The sequence below is a fragment of the Salvelinus namaycush genome, chromosome 15 (genome assembly GCF_016432855.1).
Source record: "Salvelinus namaycush isolate Seneca chromosome 15, SaNama_1.0, whole genome shotgun sequence".
NCBI classification, from domain to species: Eukaryota; Metazoa; Chordata; class Actinopteri; order Salmoniformes; family Salmonidae; genus Salvelinus; species Salvelinus namaycush.
Genome location: NC_052321.1, coordinates 24,773,674 through 24,797,765, shown reverse-complemented (window position 1 = coordinate 24,797,765; position 24,092 = coordinate 24,773,674). Strand labels below are relative to the sequence as shown.

The 24,092-nt window shown below is 46.6% G+C and overlaps 1 protein-coding gene across 2 annotated transcripts; it reads right to left on the bottom strand.

The window, feature by feature from the left end:
• Positions 1 to 1,859: 1,859 nt before the first annotated feature.
• On the bottom strand, positions 1,860 to 22,837 carry syt16 (synaptotagmin XVI). Of its 2 annotated transcripts, XM_039008971.1 has the most exons (7): positions 22,825 to 22,837; positions 14,536 to 14,715; positions 6,883 to 7,098; positions 5,119 to 5,381; positions 3,392 to 3,853; positions 3,089 to 3,278; positions 1,860 to 2,173 (listed from the first exon to the last, which is right to left on the bottom strand). In XM_039008971.1, the coding sequence occupies exons 1-7, from the start codon at positions 22,835 to 22,837 to the stop codon at positions 1,860 to 1,862; spliced, it is 1,638 nt and encodes a 545-aa protein (XP_038864899.1). The 2 variants fall into 2 exon arrangements, with proteins under 2 accessions (XP_038864899.1, XP_038864900.1); XM_039008972.1 differs by lacking the exon at positions 6,883 to 7,098.
• Positions 22,838 to 24,092: the final 1,255 nt, after the last annotated feature.

Genomic DNA, 24,092 nt, shown 5'->3' with positions numbered 1-24,092 from the left:
AGAATAAATGCAACAATTTATCTTTTCTGTATATCCATATCGGCATAATTGAAGCACTTTGTTTTTTGCTTTTTTTTGCTATGTAATATCCTTTTTTGCTCATCAATGGTGTAAACAGGTGTGTGGAGCTGTAGTTTGCAGATTGTAGTCATGATGGGGCCACAGTAGTTGTGTTGAGGCTCTCCTGCCTACATAGAGCAGGTGTCTGTCTGGGGACTGGGGACAGGATAACTCCCTCCACTTACCGGGAACAACCAGCTTAGTAACTAGGGGCCCGATTCCAACCCGAGTTAAGAGTGCATAAATGGAACGGAAATCCCTTTTTATGCACTTTTCTCTCTATGCGTATTCTGACCTTGAAATTAAGCATGAGAATAGCGTGCTATTCACCTGCTATTCGTTCAGGGTGGAGATTGACTAAATTAAGGCGTGGCTGAGGTGTGTCTACTGATACGCGATATTCTGACCTTGACTTAATTCCCTATAATAATTTAATCAACTTTGCGCGCAAGGAAACTATGAATGAGGTCTAGCGAACCTGCTGGTTCCAAGTGAAAAAAGCTACTTCATTTTTTCCAAAAGAAATAACACCATTTTCCATGTACTTTAATTTACAACTTGATAAGAGCTATTGATAAGAGCTAGGTATATGAGCAAACTGTTTGGATAAGGAAATTGTAAATATAAACTACACTTGTTTTAGCTCTATTTTACCTTATAATCGCTGGGGGAAAAATGTGAAACCAGTCATATGGCAGCAAACTGAAGCATATCAACATATCAACTTTCCCACTGTAAAGTTTATGAAATGCTGTGCCATTATGCAGAATTTAAATTGTACTGCCTTTTAACTTGCAGGGATGGGCACTCTCGAATGTCTTAATTATGGGCTACCTCAACTTTCTCTGTCTCCTATTTCTATCATGTTAAATATTAGACACTATCAGCATTGACTGTCAGTAGGCCTAATAACAACAACACACATTCTCCTGCCAATTTACTGTTAGTTCCCTCAATTGGTATAGCCTACATTATCATTCCATTTAATTACATTGTTTCGTTTACCTTCACCTGCTTCCTCTGTAAACGCTGCCACGGCCATGTGGTTGTTGCTGAGGATCATTAGTAACAGTTGATAATATAAAAATATATATGTAGGCTAATTAAATCATTACGGAGCAGGGCGCAGACCAAGCCGTAAGTCGCATGGCGCAATACCTGGCCGTGTCATCACACAGTTCCATGGTTAGTGCAGGCAATAAACATGGGTATAGCCTACTATTGTACACTATTCTCCCTATTATAATTCTATGTACACTAATCTTCCAACATTACCACGGGTTAACAATTTTAAGAATGAATCAAACCACCGTTTTCTTTCTTTCGTGCATAAAGGCTCTCCAAACCTGTTTTTTATGATTCATAAATACTTTCCTAGCCCTAAATAATCTACAAGATCAGAGTATTTTTAAATCTACCAATTGGTGCTGAAACAGAGACGAATATGCATATATTTAGATGGTGCATATTTAGATGGCTTTCTTTCATTGATCCCTAATATTCTGAACCGTTCTCACTATATATTCTAGTGAGTCTGTCGACAAAATTCAAACTTAAAGGTACACCGTATTTAAAAGGATGGTTTAAGATAAATGTACAGAAAACCCTATTGAATGAAAACGTGCAAGGGAACCACACCTGCAAATCCCTGTTCCCACCTTCACAAGGTAAGTCTGAATACCAACTACTGAGAAGTGCGTAGGAAAGCGGTGAGTAAGAAAGGCATAATAAGTCGGAATTGGGCCCTAAGTGACTGGGTAAGTGTTGGGGATTGCTTCCCATCCTCTCCATCCTGGCTTCTAGGCTTCCAGGAGGACGTGCCAGCGACAAACCTGCTGGCCTTTACACTCCTTCATGTCCAGCCAGTGCAGCTGCTCCTCCTCCCCGCTGCTGTTCTGGCCCAGGGCGAGCCAGCCTACCATCTCCTTACGCTTCATGCTGCGGCGGTTGTAGATGGACACCATGAGGGTGACGTCACACAGCTGGAACAGGGCAACCTGGAACACAAAGGTCTCCTTGTAGACGGGGTTGGGCTGCCCCCGCCGCACTGATGTCTTACACCTGGAGATCTCCTGGCCCACTGAGTTGAGCAGAGTCAGCTTCCCATAGGTGTCTGAGGGAGACAGAAAGAAAGGAGAAAGGCAAAGATAGAGGTAATGAAGTCAAGAGGGATAAACAAAAAAAGTATGATTGACTAAGTCATGATTGCATGGGGGTGCATTCTGTTTAAGGGCCATTTTGATAGGGTGTATGTCACAGGAGGTTGGTGGTACCTTAATTTGGGAGGACGGGCTTGTGGTAATGGCTGGAGCGGTATGAGTGGAATGGTATCAAATACCGCAAACAAATGGTTTGATGCCATTCCATTCGCTATGTTCCAGCCATTATTATGAGCCTTCCTCCCCTCAGCAGCCTCCTCTGGTGTATGTTTGTATAGTTTTGTCTGTTTTGGACTGTCATTTCTCACCACTAGAGAGCAGTCTCACTGAGGTTATGGGTCATGTGGTGGGTCAGGTGTATAAGGTCACCGGTAACCAGGTAGTGGTCATGCATGGGTGAACAGGAGATTATTTTACCGCTATTCACAAGATTGCCTTTAACACAGATTACTGAACCACAAACCATCAAGGTGAATCATCAAGTATAATGTGTCATCATACTCTTTTATTCATTACATCACCCAACAATATATCTAAGTCTGGACATTACATAATTTAGTCCAAATAAAATAAAATAATTAGCAGCAGAGGAGGCTGGTGGGGGGAGCTATAGGAGGACGGGCTCCTTGTCATGGCTGGAATGGAGTAAATGGAATGGTATATGGAAACCATGTTTGACTCCATTCCATGAATTCCATTCCAGCCATTACAATGAGCCCGTCCTCCTATAGCTCCTACCACCAGTCTCTTCTGTTTAGGGCATCAGAAACATCACTCATGCATCAAGTGGCGAATTGGAACTGCCCTTACAATCTGATAGTCTGTATGTATGATGGTAAACATGGGTGTGTGTGAGGGTGTTTGCTCACCGGGCGGCCTGTTAATGGCCAGGTTGCGGAAGTGGCTTCCCTTGATGAGCTCCACAGAGAGGCGTCCGGTGGTGGCGTTGTAGGACAGGCCCACCAGCAGCTCAGGGACGCCCCCGTGGGTTAGAGACTGGGTGGAGGACGCACTGTCACTCTGGGACACCCCAGCTAGACTGACCTGAGAGTCAACACTCTGGAGCACAGGAGAAAGATACACACATACAGTATAAGTTTACATCGTATACAGTAACATGTTAGCAGTGTTTTGTTGTGTCTTTGGGTGATGTTAGGTGTCTATTCTCTCACCTTCATGTTGCTGCGGGGCTCCAGCACCAGCGTGGTGTCCATATCTCCCCCCTCTGGGCTCAGCCCCTCAAGGCGGACCACCTTCTCCCCCATCATGCGCTCGCGGGACATCCGGCCCCCCAGGGCGTAGAGCCGGAAGCGCAGGGCAGAGGTACCCAGCTCTGAAGGCTCCAGGTGTGAAAAGCGGAAGGTCTCGTTGAATTCGGGCACGGACCCCTTCTGGACGGAGGTCTTATGACGCTGCTTCTTTGCCGGGAGCAGGACCACGTGCACCTGCCACGAGTCCATCCCACTGCGCCCTTTGTCTGGGATGTCCCGCGCGGTCACAACGGTAACAAACAGCTTCTGAGAGGCGGCCTTGTAGTCCAGGGTGACCTCGAGGTCACCACATTTGGTGATAGGGGGGCGTGAGGTGGAGCTGGGGGGGCAAGGGAGGACCTCCTCTACAGGAAGATGCTCCTGCTGAGAGGAGGGGAAGCAGAAAACACAGACAGTTGCTGATATATGCTCCTTGCGAGAAGCCAACATATGAAATAGTCATCAATGTCATAATTCTAATCAAATACTGTATTTTGCTGTGTGTGTATCAGGCAAAGATAGAGGATGGTGTTGAAGAGAAAATTGACGCCAGCCAAGCAGCGCTCATGCGGTCAGTAAACACAGCATCGATTGGGTCACCATGTTGACAGAGCAGGCGGAGTGTTTGTGTTGGCACGGCAACCAGAGCTAAGATAATCGTAGTGGCGGCTACAATATACTGCACAGATCAGGCGACATGAGCTTCTTCAAGCTATATCCCTCCCCAACACTCCCTTCATTTACTGACACGACAACCTGACGCTCAAGGTTAGCCACGACTCAAATGATCCAAAACAAACAATATACAATGATGCTAACAATTTGCTTTCCTTCACGTATATCTGTATGTGTTGTTCCATTCACATCCATATATATATATATATATATATATATACTGTATATCTCTTTCAATACATGTCGAAGGTATCTATTAGCTACCATCCACATACCAGGTTCTATTTGACAAAGTGAGTTGGATAAAAGGTGAAACAAAGTTAGTGGGATACTCATGCACAGATTGCTCCCCATTTCTCTCTCACACACACACACACACCACACACACACACACACACACACACACACACACACCACACACACACACACACACACCACACACACCACACACACACACACCACACACACACAAGCTGTCGCAAAAGCACGTCTGGGCCTGGGCAGACAGTGAAATGGAAGCCTGCAGTGCTAGCCAGCATCACTTGCCCACTCGCTCTCACCTCACTCCAACTGGGCGCCTAAATCAAACATGACACATTAGTGCTTTAGCACAGTAGCACACAAACACAACGCTTATGCAAGCATTAGCAATACTCAGTAACGCTTTACAGCAACAGGTTGTGCCACATTTCATCAATATTTATGAGGCATAAGGAAGGAGTTATGTACTGTGTCCAATGTGCCCCTGGGCCTCATGTCAGCCTTTTCTTGGTATGCCCAAAATTCATCTGACAAGAAAAAACTGTAGGACAAATACAAAACATCTTCTCCTTGTCAGGTTCCTCATCAGTGTGGCATGATGGACATAGCTGCCTCTTATTGCCAACCAACATTTCCCTTGAGAAAAAACCCTGATCAGGAAACCTTGGTTCACCAGGCCCAAGGTGACAGCGAGAGCTCGTTGGCTGCAGTACCTCTGGGCTCCATGTGGAGGAGCTGTCTGTAGGGTCGTTGTTGTCGTCACCCTGGTTGTCCACGGCTGTCTCCATCTCAAGGCTCCCCTCGGTGGCCTGGTGACTCATGTTGGGGGCCGGGCTGCCCCCTGTGTCCAGCGAGCCCTCCCGTGGTGGGCCGTCCAGACCCTCAGCCATTTCCTGGGACCCCAGGGAGCCCAGCTTCTCATCCCCGTACGACAGGGGGTTCTGGTAACTCAGCCTGCTCACGTCTCCGTCCACGTCTGGGGACGATCACAGCAGGGCTTCATAAAGACACAATATCACATGGAAACATACAGCACACACTCACACTGAGATATTTTGTATGGTATGCAGTCTGAAATGGAACAGGCTTCCCTTAATAAACATATCTGACAGAACAGACTTCTGCAATTAAACATTGTCATGAAACATCCTTGGGATATGAAATACAAGCCAGCCCTGTGTGTATAACATAGTAATTGAATGCATTTTATAAACATAAGCAATATAAAGCCTCCTATTTGAACAGAAATTGCATAACTTTTCAGAAACCTGTTCCTTCAATTAGTGTGGCTGGTATGGGGCTGCACCATGAGCTGATCAATGGCAATTACTTCCAATTCCGTATCATTAAGGGCAGACCGACAGTTATATCAACGACTACAGAGAGTGATCACCATGGCAACAGGGCACAGTGTGACTCATCAGTGTGTGTTGTGTGTTTCCAGGGTCGATCAGACCACTAGTTATATCATAACACCACCAGTCACATGCTCGCTGGAGGAAGGAAATGTGGTAGTTATTATGAGTCACAGGTAGTAATTGTGAGTCACAGGTAGTTATTATGAGTCAAAGGTAGTTATTGTGAGTCACAGGTAGTTATTGTGAATCACTGAGGCATTGTGAACCCCCATGAAAGGATGTCAGTCATACAAACAAATGGATTCTTTGTTCAATAAAATAATTGAATTCAATGAAAAAATATTAGGCATAGTCAGGGAATTCATAATGCCAGGGGCCTCCAATGATCTAACAGGGGCTTGATGAACACTTAGACTTTAACTGTATTCTTTATGTACCAGTAACTAGTGGTGGAAGAGGGGGTTGGGTGGGTAAATCCCCCCTTATCTTCCAGGGCCATGACATCTGTATAATGCCTGGGTCTGCTGTCACCACTTACACTGATCATTCTTATAGCCTGACTTGAGTCCAAACAAGTCACTAATTAATCTAAAGACCCAGAGCGCTCTCTCACCATCTCTGTGTTGATCCCTCACAGAGTGGGCCAATCAAGCTCAGCCTGAGATCTTTACAGACAGCAGTCTGATGAAATGTTATTTTTGGGCTCTGGAGCAGTGGGTTGATTCATTTACATCCCATTGGATCAGATTAGAGGACATGTTTTGAGTGTGTGTACAGATGTAGGATCTAATTTTGAGCCAGTTTGCTACAGCAGGAAGATAATTCTGCAGCTACAGGAAATGTGAATTATTATGTGGATTATATAATTAATGGACATTTTTGTAGGGCTTGATACATTTCCGTAAGAGAAAATCAAGTCTGAAATGTGGAAATGACAAACTTCAGAAGCCTTTCTAAACCTCAAATACACTACAAGTTTCAAATGTCCTGCGTTGCAAGAAAGCTCTCCTGCAACAGGGTGATCCAATTAAGATCCTCCAATTAATCTGTACTCTGTACTGTGTCAGAATGTGTGTCTCTGTGTGCGTTATGTATGTGTGCGTGCGTGTGTATGTGTACCTTCGCAGTCTGAGGGCTCTGTGCTGCCCTCCTCCTGGTCAGAGAGTAGGCGGGTGAACTTGTGGCGTTTTCCCGGTGCAGCCTGGGCTACAACCTCGGTGGTCCCTGTAGAGCGGAAGCTCTGAGAGCGAGACACTGAGATCTCAAACTGCTTCACTATCTCGTCCTCGCTATCCGATGAGCTGGACTGATCCTCACCATCCCCGTAACTGTTCACTGGATGGACCAGAGATCACACAAACACGGAATACAGAGTTCACAAAGAGAAGGAGAGAAGGTGCAGGCAGGAGAGCTACTATAGAACCTAATGATTATAGTAGGATTATAGTAGGAGAGGAGAGGAGGATAGAGAAACACATCAATAATAACAATGTGAATATGATCACATCAATATGTGTGCTTATTAAAACTACTGCTGAGGGCAAGACAAACACAGGAATTAATTCAAAGAACATTTAATAAAACGATCACAAGCATGACCCGCATATCCAAATTAGATTGTCCCTGGCAGGTGAGTGTTGGATCACTGGGACTTTAGTGTCAACCAGTGATCTACCATGCTATGAAACCAGAACAAGGAGAGCAGGAGAGAAGTGCCAGCTGTACATCCCCATAGCATTACAAAACAAATTAGCTGTCACCTGTTATCCTTTCATACACTCTCGCTCTTTCTCTCTCTCTCCCTCCCTCTCCCCCCTCTCTCCCTCTCCACCCTCTCTCTCCCTCTCAACAAAGCATTTAATCTGAACACCATTAGTTCCACCAGTGATGGCCAGAAAGACAGTGAGTAACTTGGTTATGTAAGTGTCTGTTGACATATTGATTGAGGCTGTAATGGAGATGTATCACATGTCTCTGGCCCCGTCTCCCTCGTCAGTGTAGGTCACCCAGTACACCACCCTCTTTACCTGAACCATCCATCACCATGGTAACCCAGGATGGCTCTAGTGAGTGGGCGAGAGGCCGCTGATTGATTTACTGTGGCCCTGCCCACCTCGTGTTCAATGCGTCGCCAGGGCTGCAGTACCGAGAGCCATCTAACCCTTATAATCACACAGGAGGGTTGAATGGCGGAAACCGGTTACCGTGATATACCGCCCAAAACCACAGACAGGTCTACATCATCCATCTCATCATGGTAACTTTTTTTCTTGTGACAGGTAGGCCTATACTTGCTGCAGCGTAGCCTATGTTGCAGTAATATGAAGACCGAATGTGCATCTAATTTACCCATCTGTCACGATCGTCTTGAGGATAATGAGTGGACCAAGGCGCAGGGTGTGAAAAATACATCTCTTTTATTTGAGATGAGTGAAACACGAAACGAACACTTATAACAAAACGAAGCTACAAACGTAAGTGCAATACAAAAGCTACAAACGTTCTACATAGACAATTACCCACAAAACCCAATGCCTATGGCTGCCTTAAATATGGCTCTCAATCAGAGACAATGAACCACAGCTGCCTCTAATTGAGAACCAATCTAGGCAGCCATAGACATACAAACACCTAGACAAGACACTGACCCATTTAACATACAAACCCCTAGACAATCCAAAAACACATACATTCCCCATGTCACACCCTGACCTAACTAAAATAATAAAGAAAACAAAGAATACTAAGGCCAGGGCGTGACAGTACCCCCCCCCCCCCCCCCCCCCCCCCCAAGGTGCGGACTCCGGCCGCAAAACCTAACACAGAAGGGGAGGGTCCGGGGTGGGCCTTCCTATGGCGGCGGCTCGGGTGCGGGACGTGACCCCCACTCCACCATTGTCAATACCAGCTTTGGTGTCTCTGGTAGATCCTGGCTGACTGGCGACTCTGGCTGCTCATGGCTGGCTGGCGACTCTGGCTGCTCATGGCTGGCTGGCGACTCTGGCTGCTCATGGCTGGCTGGCGACTCTGGCTGCTCATGGCTGGCTGGCGACTCTGGCTGCTCATGGCTGGCTGGCGACTCTGGCTGCTCATGGCTGGCTGGCGACTCTGGCTGCTCAGATGGCGCTGGGCAGACGGATGGCTCAGACGGCGCTGGGCAGGCAGGCAGCTCAGACGGCACTGGGCAGACGAGCAGTGCAGGCGGCGTTGGGCAGACGGCCGACTCTGACCTGCTGAGGCGCACAGTAGGCCTGGTGCGTGGTGCCGGGACTGGTGGTACCGGACTGAGGGCACGCACCTCAGGGCGAGTGCGGGGAGAAGGAACAGGGCACACTGAATTCTCGAGGCGCATTATAGGCCTGGTGCGTGGTACCGGAACTGGTGGTACCGGGCTGAGGGCACACACCTCAGGGCGAGTGCGGGGAGAAGGAACAGTGCGTACAGGGCTCCGGAGACGCACAGGAGGCTTGGTGCGTGGTACCGGAACTGGAGGTACTGGGCTGGGGACACGCACCTGAAGGCTAGTGCGGGGAGAAGGAACAGGGCATACTAGACCCTGGAGACGCACATTAGGCCTAGTGCGTGGTGCCGGAACTGGTGGTACCGGGCTGGGGACACGCCTCTCAGGGCTAGTGCGGGGAGAAGGAACAGGGCATACTGGACCCTGGAGACGCACATTAGGCCTAGTGCGTGGTGCCGGCACTGGTGGTACCGGGCTGGGGACACGCATCTCAGGGCTAGTGCGGGGAGCAGCAACAGGACGCACAGGACTCTGGAGACGTACAGGAGGCTTGGTGCGTGGTGCCGGAACTGGTGGTACCGGGCTGGAGACACGCACCATAGGGCGAGTGCGTGGAGGAGGAACAGGGCTCTGGAGACACACTGGAAGCCTGGTGCGTGGTGTAGGCACTGGTGGTACTGGGCTGGGGCGGGGAGGTGGCGCCGGAAATACCGGGCCGTGCAGGCGTACTGGCTCCCTTGAGCACTGAGCCTGCCCAACCTTACCTGGTTGTATGCTCCCCGTAGCCCGACCAGTGCGGGGAGGTGGAATAACCCGCACTGGGCTGTGTAGGCGAACCGGGGACACCATGCGTAAGGCTGGTGCCATGTATGCCGGCCCGAGGAGACGCACTGGAGGCCAGATGCGTTGGGCCGGCTTCATGACATCCGGCTCAATACTCAATCTAGCCCTGCCAGTGCGGGGAGGTGGAATAACCCGCACCGGGCTATGCACGCGTACAGGAGACACCGTGCACTCTACCGCATAACACGGTGTCTGCCCGTACTTTCGCGCTCCACGGTAAGCTCGGGGAGTTGGCGCAGGTCTCCTACCTGACTTCGCCACACTCCCTTGTAGCCCCCCCCCCCCCCCCCCCCCCCAAGAAATTTTTGGGTTTGACTCTCGGGCTTCCAGCCTTGCTTCCGTGCTGCCTCCTCATATCGCCTCCTCTCGGCTTTAGCTGCCTCCAGCTCTTCACGAGGGAGGCGATATTCTCCCGGTTGAGCCCAAGGTCCCTTACCTTCCAGTATCTCCTCCCAAGTCCAAGAATCCTTTATGCGCTGCTCCTGCTGCTGCTTAACACGCTGCTTGGTCCCGGTTTGTTGGGTAATTCTGTCACGATCGTCTTGAGGATAATGAGTGGACCAAGGCGCAGCGTGTGAAAAATACATCTCTTTTATTTGAGACGAGTGAAACACGAAATGAACACTTATAACAAAACGAAACAAAACAACAAACGACCGTGAAGCTACAAACGTAAGTGCAATACAAAAGCTACAAACGTTCTACATAGACAATTACCCACAAAACCCAATGCCTATGGCTGCCTTAAATATGGCTCTCAATCAGAGACAATGAACCACAGCTGCCTCTAATTGAGAACCAATCTAGGCAGCCATAGACATACAAACACCTAGACAAGACACTGACCCATTTAACATACAAACCCCTAGACAATCCAAAAACACATACATTCCCCATGTCACACCCTGACCTAACTAAAATAATAAAGAAAACAAAGAATACTAAGGCCAGGGCGTGACACCATCTCCATCTGGCTTTCGGGAGTCACCTTTTGTTTTTTTATTGTAAAGATTTTTTACATTTTTTTATTGCCGCTGCAGAGTTTTAAAATAGCCTATCACTCGAATATCGTTGCTTTAAATCAGTGTACACGCGAGCACTCTCTCGCAGCCATTCTCTCTCTCCATCAACTCTATTCAAATTGCATCCAAAATAGATAATCCTGTTCTAGATTGATATATATAGCCCTCTATATATAGATTTCCTAGCCTACCTCTTCCAGGTAATAAATTCAATGCAGTTTTAGCCTAATATTTAGCTAACTAATGATGGGTTATGCATAACAAGCGTATAATTTATAGTCTCTGTCTCTTGCGCAATACACAAACACCTGTGCTCCTCTGGCCTCTCTTTAAAAAATGCTTCTTAGCTCTTGGAGTCCCATGCAGGAAAAGCTAGACTAGAATAGCTTGCTGGACATTATTTATTTGCATTTCTTATACCAATAGATTATTCTAAGAGGGATGCAAGCTCTTGTTTGCTGAATGTTAAATACAGCAGCCAATAGAACTCACGGGTAGTTTGAAAGAAGAGCGAACGCGTGATGGCGGTAGGCTAATGCATTCATTTATTCAGACACATAACCATTCAATCTTCGTGAAGAGAAGTGAAAGCCGTCTGCATCTAATTCTAGTACTATATATTATATTAAGCATGTCATTAAAATGATGAAGATGAGGACAAACTTTTTTCATTTAACTGTTGTAAGCGAGGAACGAATGAAGAAACAATAGAGAGAAAGAGAGAGTAGGCTATATATAACAACATTAGGGGAAATATTATAAAAGGTACATATGAGTCAGCCTACCACTAATTATACAAATAGGCCCTATTATATTTCAAATGTAAAATCTAATTAGCTAGCCTACACTTGTAGCTTTGTAGGCCGCAAGTGCTGCACCCGAATCACATGTTCTCTTCTGCTTTATCATGGTTTGAACGATGTAAGTAGGCCTAAATCCAGTCCATATAATAAAGTATAATACAATACAGTAATACAGTTCACACTAAAAAAGACTAGCCTACTGGAGCTAGTTTCATTTATTTACCCAAGAGAGCATATAGCTAGCTACATCTATCTGTCACACCCTGATCTGTTTCACCTGTCCTCGTTATTGTCTCCACCACCTCCAGGTGTCGCTTGTTTGACGGCTTTCAGTGTATTTATCCCTGTGTTTCCTGTCTCTCTGTGCCAGTTCGTCTTGTATGTCCAAGCCTACGAGTGTTTTTTCCCGTTTTCCTGCTTTGCCTTTTCTCCTTTTTCTAGTCGTCCCGGTTTTGACCCTTGCCTGTTCTGGACTCTGTACCCGCCTGCATGACCATTCTGCCTGCCCTGACCTCGAGCCTGCCTGCCACTCTGTACCTCCTGGACTCTGATCTGGTTATGACCTTTTGCCTGTCCACGACCGTTCTCTTGCCTATTCCCTGTGGATTTATTAAACGTCTTAAACTCCAACCATCTGCCTCATGTGTCTGCATTTGGGTCTCGCCTAGTGTCATGATACTATCGGCTTTTATATTTTTCTGTCATGCGTAATGTGCAGTAGCCTATATCATATTATGTATTGGATAATGGCACAATAATTTGGGCTTTTTTGGGCTTGGGCTCATAAAATGTATTTAATGTAGTACTCATAAAATGTATTTAATTATGGCTCAACAGACTCAGGTAGCATCAGGTTTGAATTTTCATGCTGATCAAAGCTCTTATCAAATCAAATGCATTATAATGCTTTTGAATGACACTTCCGGTTTTGGCGGGAAATACCGGGTTACCAGGGAGAAAAGTGATTTATTCTCTGGATGGAACGTTTGTAAAATACCGGGAAAATATTCACCCTATCACAAAGTCATCACTACTGGAACATACTGACCGCAGCTCCCTGCCACTCCAACCTCAGTACTCCACCATTACATCAATCACTCCAAGGCTTATTATTCCTGTGCCCAGGACCTTTACCACATCCTAATAGTTATTCTTGCAGAGCTCTCATCACTTCACTAAAGCCTAGTGAGTGCACAGAAGAACCCTCAAAGCAGGTTTCCATTTTAAAAAACATATTTGATTCATGCTCATTTGACCGCACTAAAAGATGGGAGAGAAAATAAAGTGAGAAGGTTCATCTCCACAATGCTGAGAAGACCTGTAGGTGCAGGCACAGAGAGCTGCACAAGCACATCCATCAAGGTATGCAAATTAATATGGTGGAGGGCCACTCCTGAAGTGAATGACCTTGAGAGTATTTGTCAGTCCTCTCAGTCTCCATGTGACAGCCGTAGCACATGTTGGAGAGCTCATTTAGACGGCCACTCTCAGAGCCCACGTCTAAAAGTAGGCCACTCTCAAGTGCCTACAGTATAGCAGAGATCCATACAACTCTCACTCAACAGTGTGTTGGTGTGTGTGTGTGTGCATCCCTCAGAGGTCTGTGTATCTGTCACCCACGCACTTACACACATATTCTAACCATCCTTCCTGTAAAACACACATCAGTACAGTACAATGAGGATTCACATAAGAGTCTCTCTATTCACAATCTTCAAGGTGATGTGTGACATCACAGTATGTCACAGCATAACAGACTGAATCTACTTCTGATATTGACCCACCCAGTGTGATGAAAGATAAACGCTTTACCTGCTGTGCCAGCCTTACTGGAGTGCCATGAGGCTGCCCAGCTCACCCTGCTCCCCACCACCTCACTCTCCTCGGGTATGATAGACAGACACTCTGCAGATGGGGAAGCCCCAGAACAGGAGCTGCTAGGCCTACTCATGCCCCGTAGAGCCAGCTGAGCCTGGAGGGCCTGTAGCCTCTGCTGGGGGTCCATGGAGGACACAACAGCCCTGGAGGTCTGGGACCCTAAGTCCTTCTGGAGCTCTGAGGGATCAGACACCTCCTGGGTCTCTCCTGGTGAGGGTGCTGGGTCAGCAGACACTCCCTGAGACTCCCTAGTCTGGCCCGGTCCCTGGCCCGAGGGTAGGAGGGCCGCAGACAAAGACTCCGATACCTGGACGAACCATCCTTTCAAAGAAAGGATCTCCGATACAGGATCATCTCGCTTCATCTCGTAGCAGCGCGCTGTAAACGACTGTTACTTCAGAGTGACATGACTGCAACGGCTGACTTGAGTACAGTATCAGCCGAAACTCTGCCTATCCAAGCAGGAGATGTTTGCTCAAGGGACTGAACGACCAGGAAATACCGGAGCCAAGAACACCGCCCTCTCCAACCACAGAGAGCCTAACGTTTACCTGGGGATTATGGGAAATGTTTGCAGTGTTTGACTAATGAAGAACAAAGCACAGCCTCCTCCCTGACTGAATGATTAGCATTAAAGGGTACCATTGTTCTACTACCGTATGTTTCAAGATAAAGTGACAGCATTTCTACAATTTGTGAGAAGAAAGAAAGAGAGTGAATTACATGAATATAACATATTTTCCCCAGCCAGCCACTCTCTGGCCTCCTACCTGTCTCCCTGCATTAGGCCCGCTCCCTCCCCACTGACAGTCTCTCACCTCCAGTCTCCATCCCAGGGCCCACCCCTCCAACTGGTCACCCAATACCAGAAACCCTACCTCAGGACCCAGAGAGCAGACAGACCCCACCCCTCTGCCTCCCGTATTCCCCTGCCCCAGGCTCATAACCCCTAGGCCCTAGTCAGGCACCATGCCAGTCCACTCACCCAGCCCCTGGCGGACTCCGGGCCTGCTGCGTGAGCGTTTCCCGCGGCCATGCTGCTCCAGACAGGGCAGACCCCCAACGCGGGAGAAACACAGCTTCTTATTGATGAAGAGGAAGAGGACGGCCAGAAACACCACAAAGACACCCACCGCAGACAGGAAGCCGATGGCCTCTGGGGTGACTGTGAAGGAGAGAGGACACACAAAGACACACTGATCAGACCACATAAACAGACAGCCTGAACACACACACACACACACACACACACACACACACACACACACACACACAGTCATACACACAGGATACACACACAGACAGAATGGGCAACACTTTAGTAAGAGTTTCAGTTTAATTAAGCTAACAGGGCAGAAGTTACATATTCTGGTTGTGGTATCTGCCTATTGAATTTTAGCGCAAATATACATACATTTGTACATGTTTCAAATAATAATACATTTGTCTGCAATACATAAGCTTATGAAACTTTCTTGGGATTTAGCATTGCATATTGAACATTCTGATTCTGATTCAGGGTTGTAAGTGTTACGTAACTTGCCATGTATTACACAACTATTTTGAAACCACTCTAATAAATAGTCAAATAGAAGGAGTAGTTAAATATCCCCCTCTGCCTGAGCTCAACTTCAGAATCCTGTCCTTCTATGGGCATGTTTAGTGAGCTGTCTTGTGAAGGCCATGAGGAGGACTTGTGTACTAACAGCCTCTTTACACTACACTACTTTGACAACACAAAACCAAGTCCAGGAGAGATACCTGTGAAGTGTAAAGAGACAGACCTAGATTCAAATCTCTCGTTAAGAGATTTTTCCCACACAACCTCCTTCTAAGTCACACATGAAGCAGGAATGTGGCTTTGGCCACACGACATCCAAGGCTAGTGTGAACAGAAAAGTTGCACATCGGATGTTGAAGATAGGTAGATCTCAGTGAACATATTTTACTGATGTAAATGGCCCCTAAGAGAAAGACAGAAAAATAGAGTACTCCACTCCACTCTCAATGACTCCTCCAACCAATGAATACAAGTACAGTACAAGAGAGAGCCATGTCTTTCTTTGTGGTTTCCATGACAACCTCCAAAGTGCAATGGAATCCATAAAAGGAGAAGTAGAGCTTTGCCATGACTCTATGCCCTGGAGAAACACCCTCTACAGATGATATGAAGTCAACACTACTGGGAGGATTACTGTAGGTGTGCGTGGGGGAGTGTGTGTACGAGACGCTGAAGCATGTAATACAATTCCTTCATCTATTTCATTTCTCCATTATTCCATGATGCCTCTCGTCATTCTCTGTTCTGTTGTACTACTCTTCTCGCACTGAGCCTCTGGATCTGCTATTTCCCCAAGGTCTCTCACTGTGGTCTGTTACACATCCACATACAACAACCAGAGGAGATTTGTGGTGAGACCCAAAACAAGATAACTGGGGTTTCCTTCTCTGCTGCACACAAAGGCTCAACTATGTCTCTCTGAGAGCCCCCTGTGTCCCCATACAGATGGACAGGAAATGGACCAGGGTCAGGGGGTTGGGGCGACACCTGCTCCTCCCACAGAGCCCTCAGCAGGGCAATCTGCCTCTACCACACACACACACACACACACACACACACACACACACACACACACACACACACACACACACACACACACAATCAGAGCCAACACTACTGACAATATCATCTGAGTCTGGACTAGGAAAACAAACCAATACCAATTCAAAAGCTGCATTTGAAACAGCAGGGAGATGAATGATACCTAGAGTAGTGCCGAGCCAAGCAGAGAGGAAACCTAATTATCCCTGTTTGACTTTACACCAGACTGAAAGACAGTGTGAAGTTCCTTTGTTCAACTCCACTATAAGGTAATCTAAACACCACTGTGATCATTCTCACACTAATAAGAAGCTCTATGGACTGATCTCATCATCATGTAGTTGAGGTGCAATTTTACCATGCTTTTAGTCATCCGTTGAATCTAACCCTGACTTCAAAGTGTTCTCTCCTCTCTCTGGTTTCATTTCAACGCTGGGTGGGCAGCATAATAATCAAGCTAATGTTTTAATATTCACGCAGAACCACATTGACACTCCAGCAGGCATGCTCTTACTGAATAATCAAACAGGATCATGCACAGACAGGCATTAACATTCAAACGCATCTCCCCACTCACATCAAAATAAATCTCACATACCCAGCTAGTTCACAGCCCTCCAGCAGAATGAACAGAATGAGCCAAAGCAACATCACTCAACTAGACGACTACAGTAGAATCAGATCGTCTCGCTACAAAGGAAAAGTCTTGAAGATATGGATGTATTCTCTGCTAATGAACTTGTTTCAGGAGAGTGAGACTTGGAGAAGACAGGTGTGTAATAGAGAGAGGGGCAGGGCAGTGAACAAACACTGGTACTGTATGCTGTCTATTGGCTGTTTGATTGTGTGAGTGGTCCTATTGTTTGGGGTAGCAGCTGTAGTTGTGCCAAGGTACAGGACTGTGTGTGTGTGTCCAGTCTCCAAGCCTGATCTTTATTATAAAATGTACTGCTGACTATGTAGATTGGCACATTGATGTTGAGGTGAGGACACCAACATGTGTTTGTGGTACACACTGTGCCTGGGAGAGAGAGATTCAGTTTCTGGGCAGGGGGTTGAAGAACCCAACCCATATCCACTATGTTTTCTCCTTAGTTCAAACCCTATGACCACAACGCCTATCTCACAGCTCAGAAACACCTGAGCATCACAGCAGTAGTTGGTTTCCTTGGAAACAGCCCAATGGCTCTGTTGAGGATAATGTGATGAGTGTCTTTGCCCACACACAGAGAAAGGACCCATGTTACCATGGCACTGCCAGTCAGTCTTGCCATGATTGGTCAGGAGGACAAGAGCTCTTCAGTGATGAGGTTAGTGTGTTAGTAGGGATCAGAGACAAAGGGCAAGGCCCAGAGAGAGTGGGAACCAGGAAGCACAACAATAGTCAGGGGGTTGTGATTGATAACAGTCATGAACATGTGGGCTATAGCTACTGTATTGTATGTGCTGTGTTATTCTGTCTAGCCATGCATATGAGAAGAAGGTAATACTAACGTCAACATAGAATAATCTTGACGCAGGGAAATAAGTAAGACTGAACATTCACATGAATGATCAAGGTCTTCAGTCTTGTTTCAATAACCAATATCAAGAGCACTGTCACAATGTTGATGTGCAGATGCCCTCTGCTGGTTCCATGAGGTTGTGCATGAATATTCTGCAGACTGAGCAATTTCATGTAGCATATGCAACATCTTGAAAGACAATACAATACAAAGTTACACAGAGCCACACACTGGAATGAGGTCACAATCTACGTGAATTCAAATTGAGGAAATATCTGTCTTCCCCAAACTGCTCTGTCTTTGATGATTTAGAAAGAGAAGGTCCTAAACCCATGAGACTAAAGAGGATAGCGCCATCTGTTGGACAATTTAGTCATGGCATTCAACAGAACAACCAATTTATCAAATGACTCCCAGAGGTCTGCGGAAATTAACCTTCTACAACGGGAACCTTTCATTTTGTTACATTACTATCAATGTAAGAAAAATATCTGCTGTTTCCTCTGATACAAACGGTATAGAGGTCCAAAGAAAGTGTAAATGTCAAGTTCTCTCATCTTCAAACATTTGAAAATCAATCAATCAAGATTTTTTTCCCTAATCAGCCGATATCATGTTCATACATCTCCCTATCAGCCGACACAAACTAGACTGAGGATATACTGATGAAATGAAAGCAGCTCAAAGGTCCTGGCTGAGTGGAGTAGAGCAGGTTCTGTCCCTGTAGACGGGAACTGTGAGTCTCTAGGTCCTCTCTCACCCTTCATGTCTCACACTGAGCTTCCAGTTAGAGTTAAATCTAGCACTCCTGCCCCCAGTCTCAGTTCAGTTATGTAGCACTATATTGCATCACTCCAATATGGTATCCTTCCGCGTGGCAAGATAGGATTTCATATTGGAGTTGTGTACCGGTTAGTGTTGATGCTACTGCTGACCCCCTTAAATAGCTGCCGCCACACTACTTCCAGCTCTTCCTTTTCTTGGTTCATTCCAGAGAGGATTTGCTTGGTAAGAGCTCTACGTTAGCATGTATTAGCGCAGAAGTATACCCGCAGCTATTCAATAGCTTGGAGCAGCTAGCTAGCTAGCCTCTCCATCTAGATGGTCTGCTGTCCCCCCACCCGGTTTGGCTTGTGCCATCTTGTTTGGGTTTTGTCTTTGTTTTTATTTTTTGTGACAGCGTACAAACCTAGTCGATACTCGGTTTGGTCGACCAGTATAGCGGCGCTGAGAGTTTGTCTTAGTTGTCTGTTTGACTTGTCCGTACACCGGAACCCTCACGGTTTTAGTATTGGGGTTCAGGGACCACGCCTACCCCGCAAGATCAAGAAACTATGTAAGCTAGGTTTCGCGGCGCACCACGTTTTCATCTCTCACAGGGTGCAGCCATCTTGCCTAGACTTTTGTGTGTTCCACGGTGAACAAGTTTTCAAAGTAGCTAGCTTAACAAGAGGTGACCATTGCAGGACTAAGCACAGTAATAAACACACTTTCCCTTAAGTCCCACAGAAGGTGATCTTCCTCGGGATGTCCATAGACTCGACTCTCATGAGGACACATCTCCCAAAGGTGAGAGTAACAAAATCCTATCCTACCTCAACCTTTTCTGGCTCGGATGAGCCATGTCGGTGTTAGAGTGCCAACAGTTACTCGGCCTACTGTTGGTGGCTACCCTGTTGGTTCCATCAGGCCACTCCAGCAATGGTTCAACTCCCACGGCCGTTACCCAAAACAACATAGACACCGTCAACTGCTGGTGATGAGTGCATGTTTGAGTGGCTATCCTGCTCCTTCCTGTAAAAGGGGGTGGGCCTGATCAGAGTCCACCGCAGAGAGCTGGTGTGCGCTGACGCCTCTCTGATGTGTTGGGGAGCCGTGTTCAGTGGCATGGCAGCCAGCGGCCGCTGGAGCCCCCATGGTGCCTCAATGTGCTGGAGCTCAGGTTGGTTCGCCTAGCTCTCCAACAGTTCCAGCCCTACCTGGTAGGACAGCATTTCCTGGTTCAATGGCTTGGGAGCTCTTGCCATGGGCCCAAACCCGCTTGGCATCGCTGCAAGCAGAACATACAGTATCCCCTGGGTCCTGAACAATGCAGCGGACATGCTCTCTCGGCCTGTCGGAGGGGGACTAGAGTCTACACCCTCAGGTGGTGCTACTGCTTTGGTACAGGTTCGTGAGAGCACAGGTGAACCTGTTTGCAGCTCAGGAGAACACTGATTTCCCCAGCTCTTTCTCGATGTCAGACCCTATAGGCCCTCTGGGTCTGGATGCCCTAGCTCACGATTGGCCGGCAACGACGCTTTACGTGTTCCCACCATTTCCCATACACTAGACAGGGTCATCTTGATGGGCCACCAGCTGCTCTTGATAGCTTCATGCTGGCCGAGACCACCATGATTCAGCCTCCTGTTGTCCCTCCTCTCATGGACTCCATGACAGCTGCCCCTAAGGCCCGACCTGCTCTTTCAGGCTGGGGGGACACTGTAGCATACGGACTCGCACCGTTTCCAGCTTCGGGCTTGGCCTCTGAGAGGCGTTAGTGGACCAGTCTAGGCCTTCAGGACAATGTGGTGAACACTTTGCGGAGCGCCATGGCTTCTTCCACCAACGCATCATATCAAATGTGGCGGGGCATATTCTGTACCTGGTGAGAGAGTCATATGTGCAAACGGTTTTACGGTTTTCACAGTCACAGCTCGATGCGGCATCCACATTGAGAGTGTATCTAGCCGCAATATAGGCATGCCATGATGACGGCCAAGAGGTACTATCGAGTCAATATTGCCCCCGCCAATGAGGTCAGGACGGCTTTGCTGGATGCTGCCTCCGCTTCCCTGAGTCGGGACGGAGGAACACCGCGACTATGTCTGCCCTGAGCTCAGTCCTACAGGACTTTGCTCTCTGCCTGGCCCTTACCTAGTTCACCGATTCATCTGGTATTGTGATACCATAATGGAGTGATCCAAGATAGTGCTACATAACAAAGGTTACGTATGTAACCATGGTTATGTGAGCTATTGGATCACTTCAATCCTCTTTGTCTGTGATCTACTGCGCCTCGAAAAAGGACAAGGTGGAAGTAGAGTGGCGGAAGCTGTTTAAGGGGGTCAGCCACAGCCTCAGCACTACACGATACACTGGACTAATCTGAAATCCTTACTCAGAATGTATACTGCCGCGAGGGAGTATACCATATTGGAGTGAACTAATTATGTAGCTCACATAACTGTGGTTACATACGTAACCTTTGTTCTGTTCTCAACCTACTTCCTTCTCCCTCCCTGTGTTCTGTCTGACTCTACAAGAACTAGCTCCCTCAATCTCTCCTAATGTTCTTCCTGTCCAACTGGGCTAGGCCAAACACCCTTCCTGAATAATGCTCTCAGATGCAATAACATGGAGCGAGGTGATGACATCGTTCAAAAAGTCTAGACTGCCTTTCCACTGGTGTAAGGTTCAAACACATCTAAGATAAAAAAGTGTTGGCCCAATTTTTTTTTGATGATTACCAAAATAATTAAACAAGCCGTGTCTGTGAACATCTGACTTTTCATGAAACTATATAGATGAATATGCTATATTCTGAACAGAGTTTACAGACTACAGTAAACAGGAAATCCTGTACATGAATAACACATGCACACACACATGCACACACACTGTCAGTTCCAGGCCAGCCCTGTCTGCCCAACATGGAGAGAAATGTATGAATTACGCATGGCCCTGTAACTAGGCCACCATTAGCAGCAGCAGCAGACACAACAGAGTGCTCTGTACTTATTCAACCATATTCTCCAGCTCAGAGGAGCTCCTGCACAACACAAAGCTCTGAAACATACAGAGATAAGAGATCAGAGAGCATCACTTCAGTCTCTCCATTGTGGGAACTGAGAAAGGAGGATGGTTACGACTGAGTTAGTATACAATACAGTATGTCTAGGTTTTCCCAGGCTTTGTTTTGCAGTTTGGTGAGATATGGTTCCAAACCAGTTGTTCAGGGATAGAATGTCCATTGGAGAGAGTGGCCACCTCTAGGGATATGACCCAGAAAAGGGATCTAAAAGTATGGATGCATGTACAGACTTTCTAGTCTCACAGTAAATCCGCATATTTACCTTAAAGGGTGTCTCGACTCCACCCACACCTTTCCATGAGTTTATATAAACACGATTAGGCATTCTTAATGAATATACTATGAATGAAAAAGCAGGCACACCCCTCATGAATGTCCATGCTGGCAACTAGAAATTACTATGTCTTTCTAAATGTCTATGTTTGGCAAGTGAGGGTGAGTCCAACTGCTGGTGAGTTACTCCAACAGGTTCTCTGTTACTTCATCACGACAATGCAGGGCCATTCAGCTTTGGTACAACAGGCTATTGAAATAATGTGACAGAATAGTAAAGATAGGTCAGTTGTTAGATAACTTTACACATTTAATAAGGAGCTTATAGCGTGTGTGTGTGTGTGTGTGTGTGTGTGTGTGTGTGTGAGTCAGTTAGGGGATTCTACCATTCATTGAAGTCCATACAGGCTCCTGTCAGCCATTATTCAACCTCACAAGTGGTATCCTATTCATGGCCTGATTTGTATAAACTAATGTTGTACCTTGTCAAATGTTGACCTAGATTAACCATTCCATTGGAGATGGCAGGCTATATCAAACATATAACTTCTGTGTGCCATAGCCTACATAAAATGCAAGTACTGATCTGGGCGCAGGCCTATCCTTTATTTCAACACTGAATCGAGTTCTAATCATTTGTGTCATAATTTAACACAAATAGCCCTCAGAAAAGTCAATAATAATGACTGCAATGGCAGGTCGTCACAGGAAATATGGCAAAGGGGAATTCTCAACATATGCCAACATACAATTGCAGAGCACAACATGCGTGTTCAAGTCGTAGCTGAAATAGCGGAATTATAGCCTATTATGTCAGCCGACGCAGCCAACACAATTATATATTGTATCGCTGTATCAAGCAGTGTAAAATGGAAACGTTGTAGCCAGACGCACCAAAAAAAAAGATAGCTTCAATCTCAACCGCATAGCATCTGCAACAGCAGATTGTGAAATTAAATAATTGTACTAGCCTATCTCTTGCCTTTCCTCTGCTATAAAAAAACAAACAAATTTGTTCATTTTCTCTATTGGGATACTTACTATCTGTGGCCATGGTTGAGTCTGTTTAAAGTCCGATTTAGATGTGAATAGGATTAACGTTGCAGTGGCATTCCCGGTGGCTCACATTGTCCATAGATTGCCGCACGGATAGCGGCGGGAAGGGGTATACTGGCTGCCGTGGGCCGTTTCCTCGCCTCCTTCCGCAGTTGCCCAGCTCTCTAGCCGCATTCACGGTTTAGACTCTTCCTACCACCCTGACGTTTCGCCAACACACCGTCCCTCCTAGCCTCAAAACAATGACGTGCTCGCCCCCATACCTCTCCCTCCCGTCTCTCTCTCATCTTCTCACGAGTGACCTTATGTGCACCTACCTGGCTTTGACCAACAGACCACAAATTATTTTCTTTCAAATTAAATAAACACTTTCGTGACACAAATGTACTTGGACCAGGTCGGTCTTGCTAAAGACACGTTGGCCAAGTGAGTGACCTAGATAGATTATAGGATAAATAAATGACTCGAAACAATTCGACATAATTGAAAAACGATAGGCTACTACTTACCGCGACTGGGAGTGACAATAGTAATGATCGAATTATTTATTTAAGTGTACAAACCCCACAGTTACTGGCTGATACTTATGGTGTGTCCTGCCTGTCCTCTTCTCCCGCCTCTGCACCTCCAATGCCAGACTAGTTCTCCATCTTCAGTTAGCAATTTACTGCCAGACTAGTATGTTACAGCACCCTACAACCCAGTTAATTCCATTTGATGGAAACATTTGCATAATTGCAAATTGTAGTCTAAAACGTTATTTCCAATTAATCTGAAATAAATATTGGAATTGAAAAAAATAAGCATGTAGTGAGTGTGTGTGTGTGGTAGGCTGCCCTAAGGTTGGTAGCACATTGGTTATCCAGGTCAGGCATTGTGGTGGTGACACGCATCAGCATGTAATGCAGAGATTGATAAAACAACTGAGTGTAAATCTGATCTGGGGATTAGATTAGTGGTTCGTATTCTCATTGTGACATAATATAGTACTAAAAACCACGCACACACATCCGCTTGACAGAGTCACCCATGTGTAGAAGTCAATCATGCATGTGCAAACACACTAACAGAGAGGAGAGCAGTCCATACTGACCTCAGAGGTCATACTGCCAGTGCCATCCAGCTAAATTGCCTGGATGCCCATTCAATCAAAGATACAAACACACACACAGAGAAACATATACACAAACGCAACGTAAGATGGTGGGCAAGAGGATAAAGACCGGAATGCAGGAACCAGAACAGCATAAAAA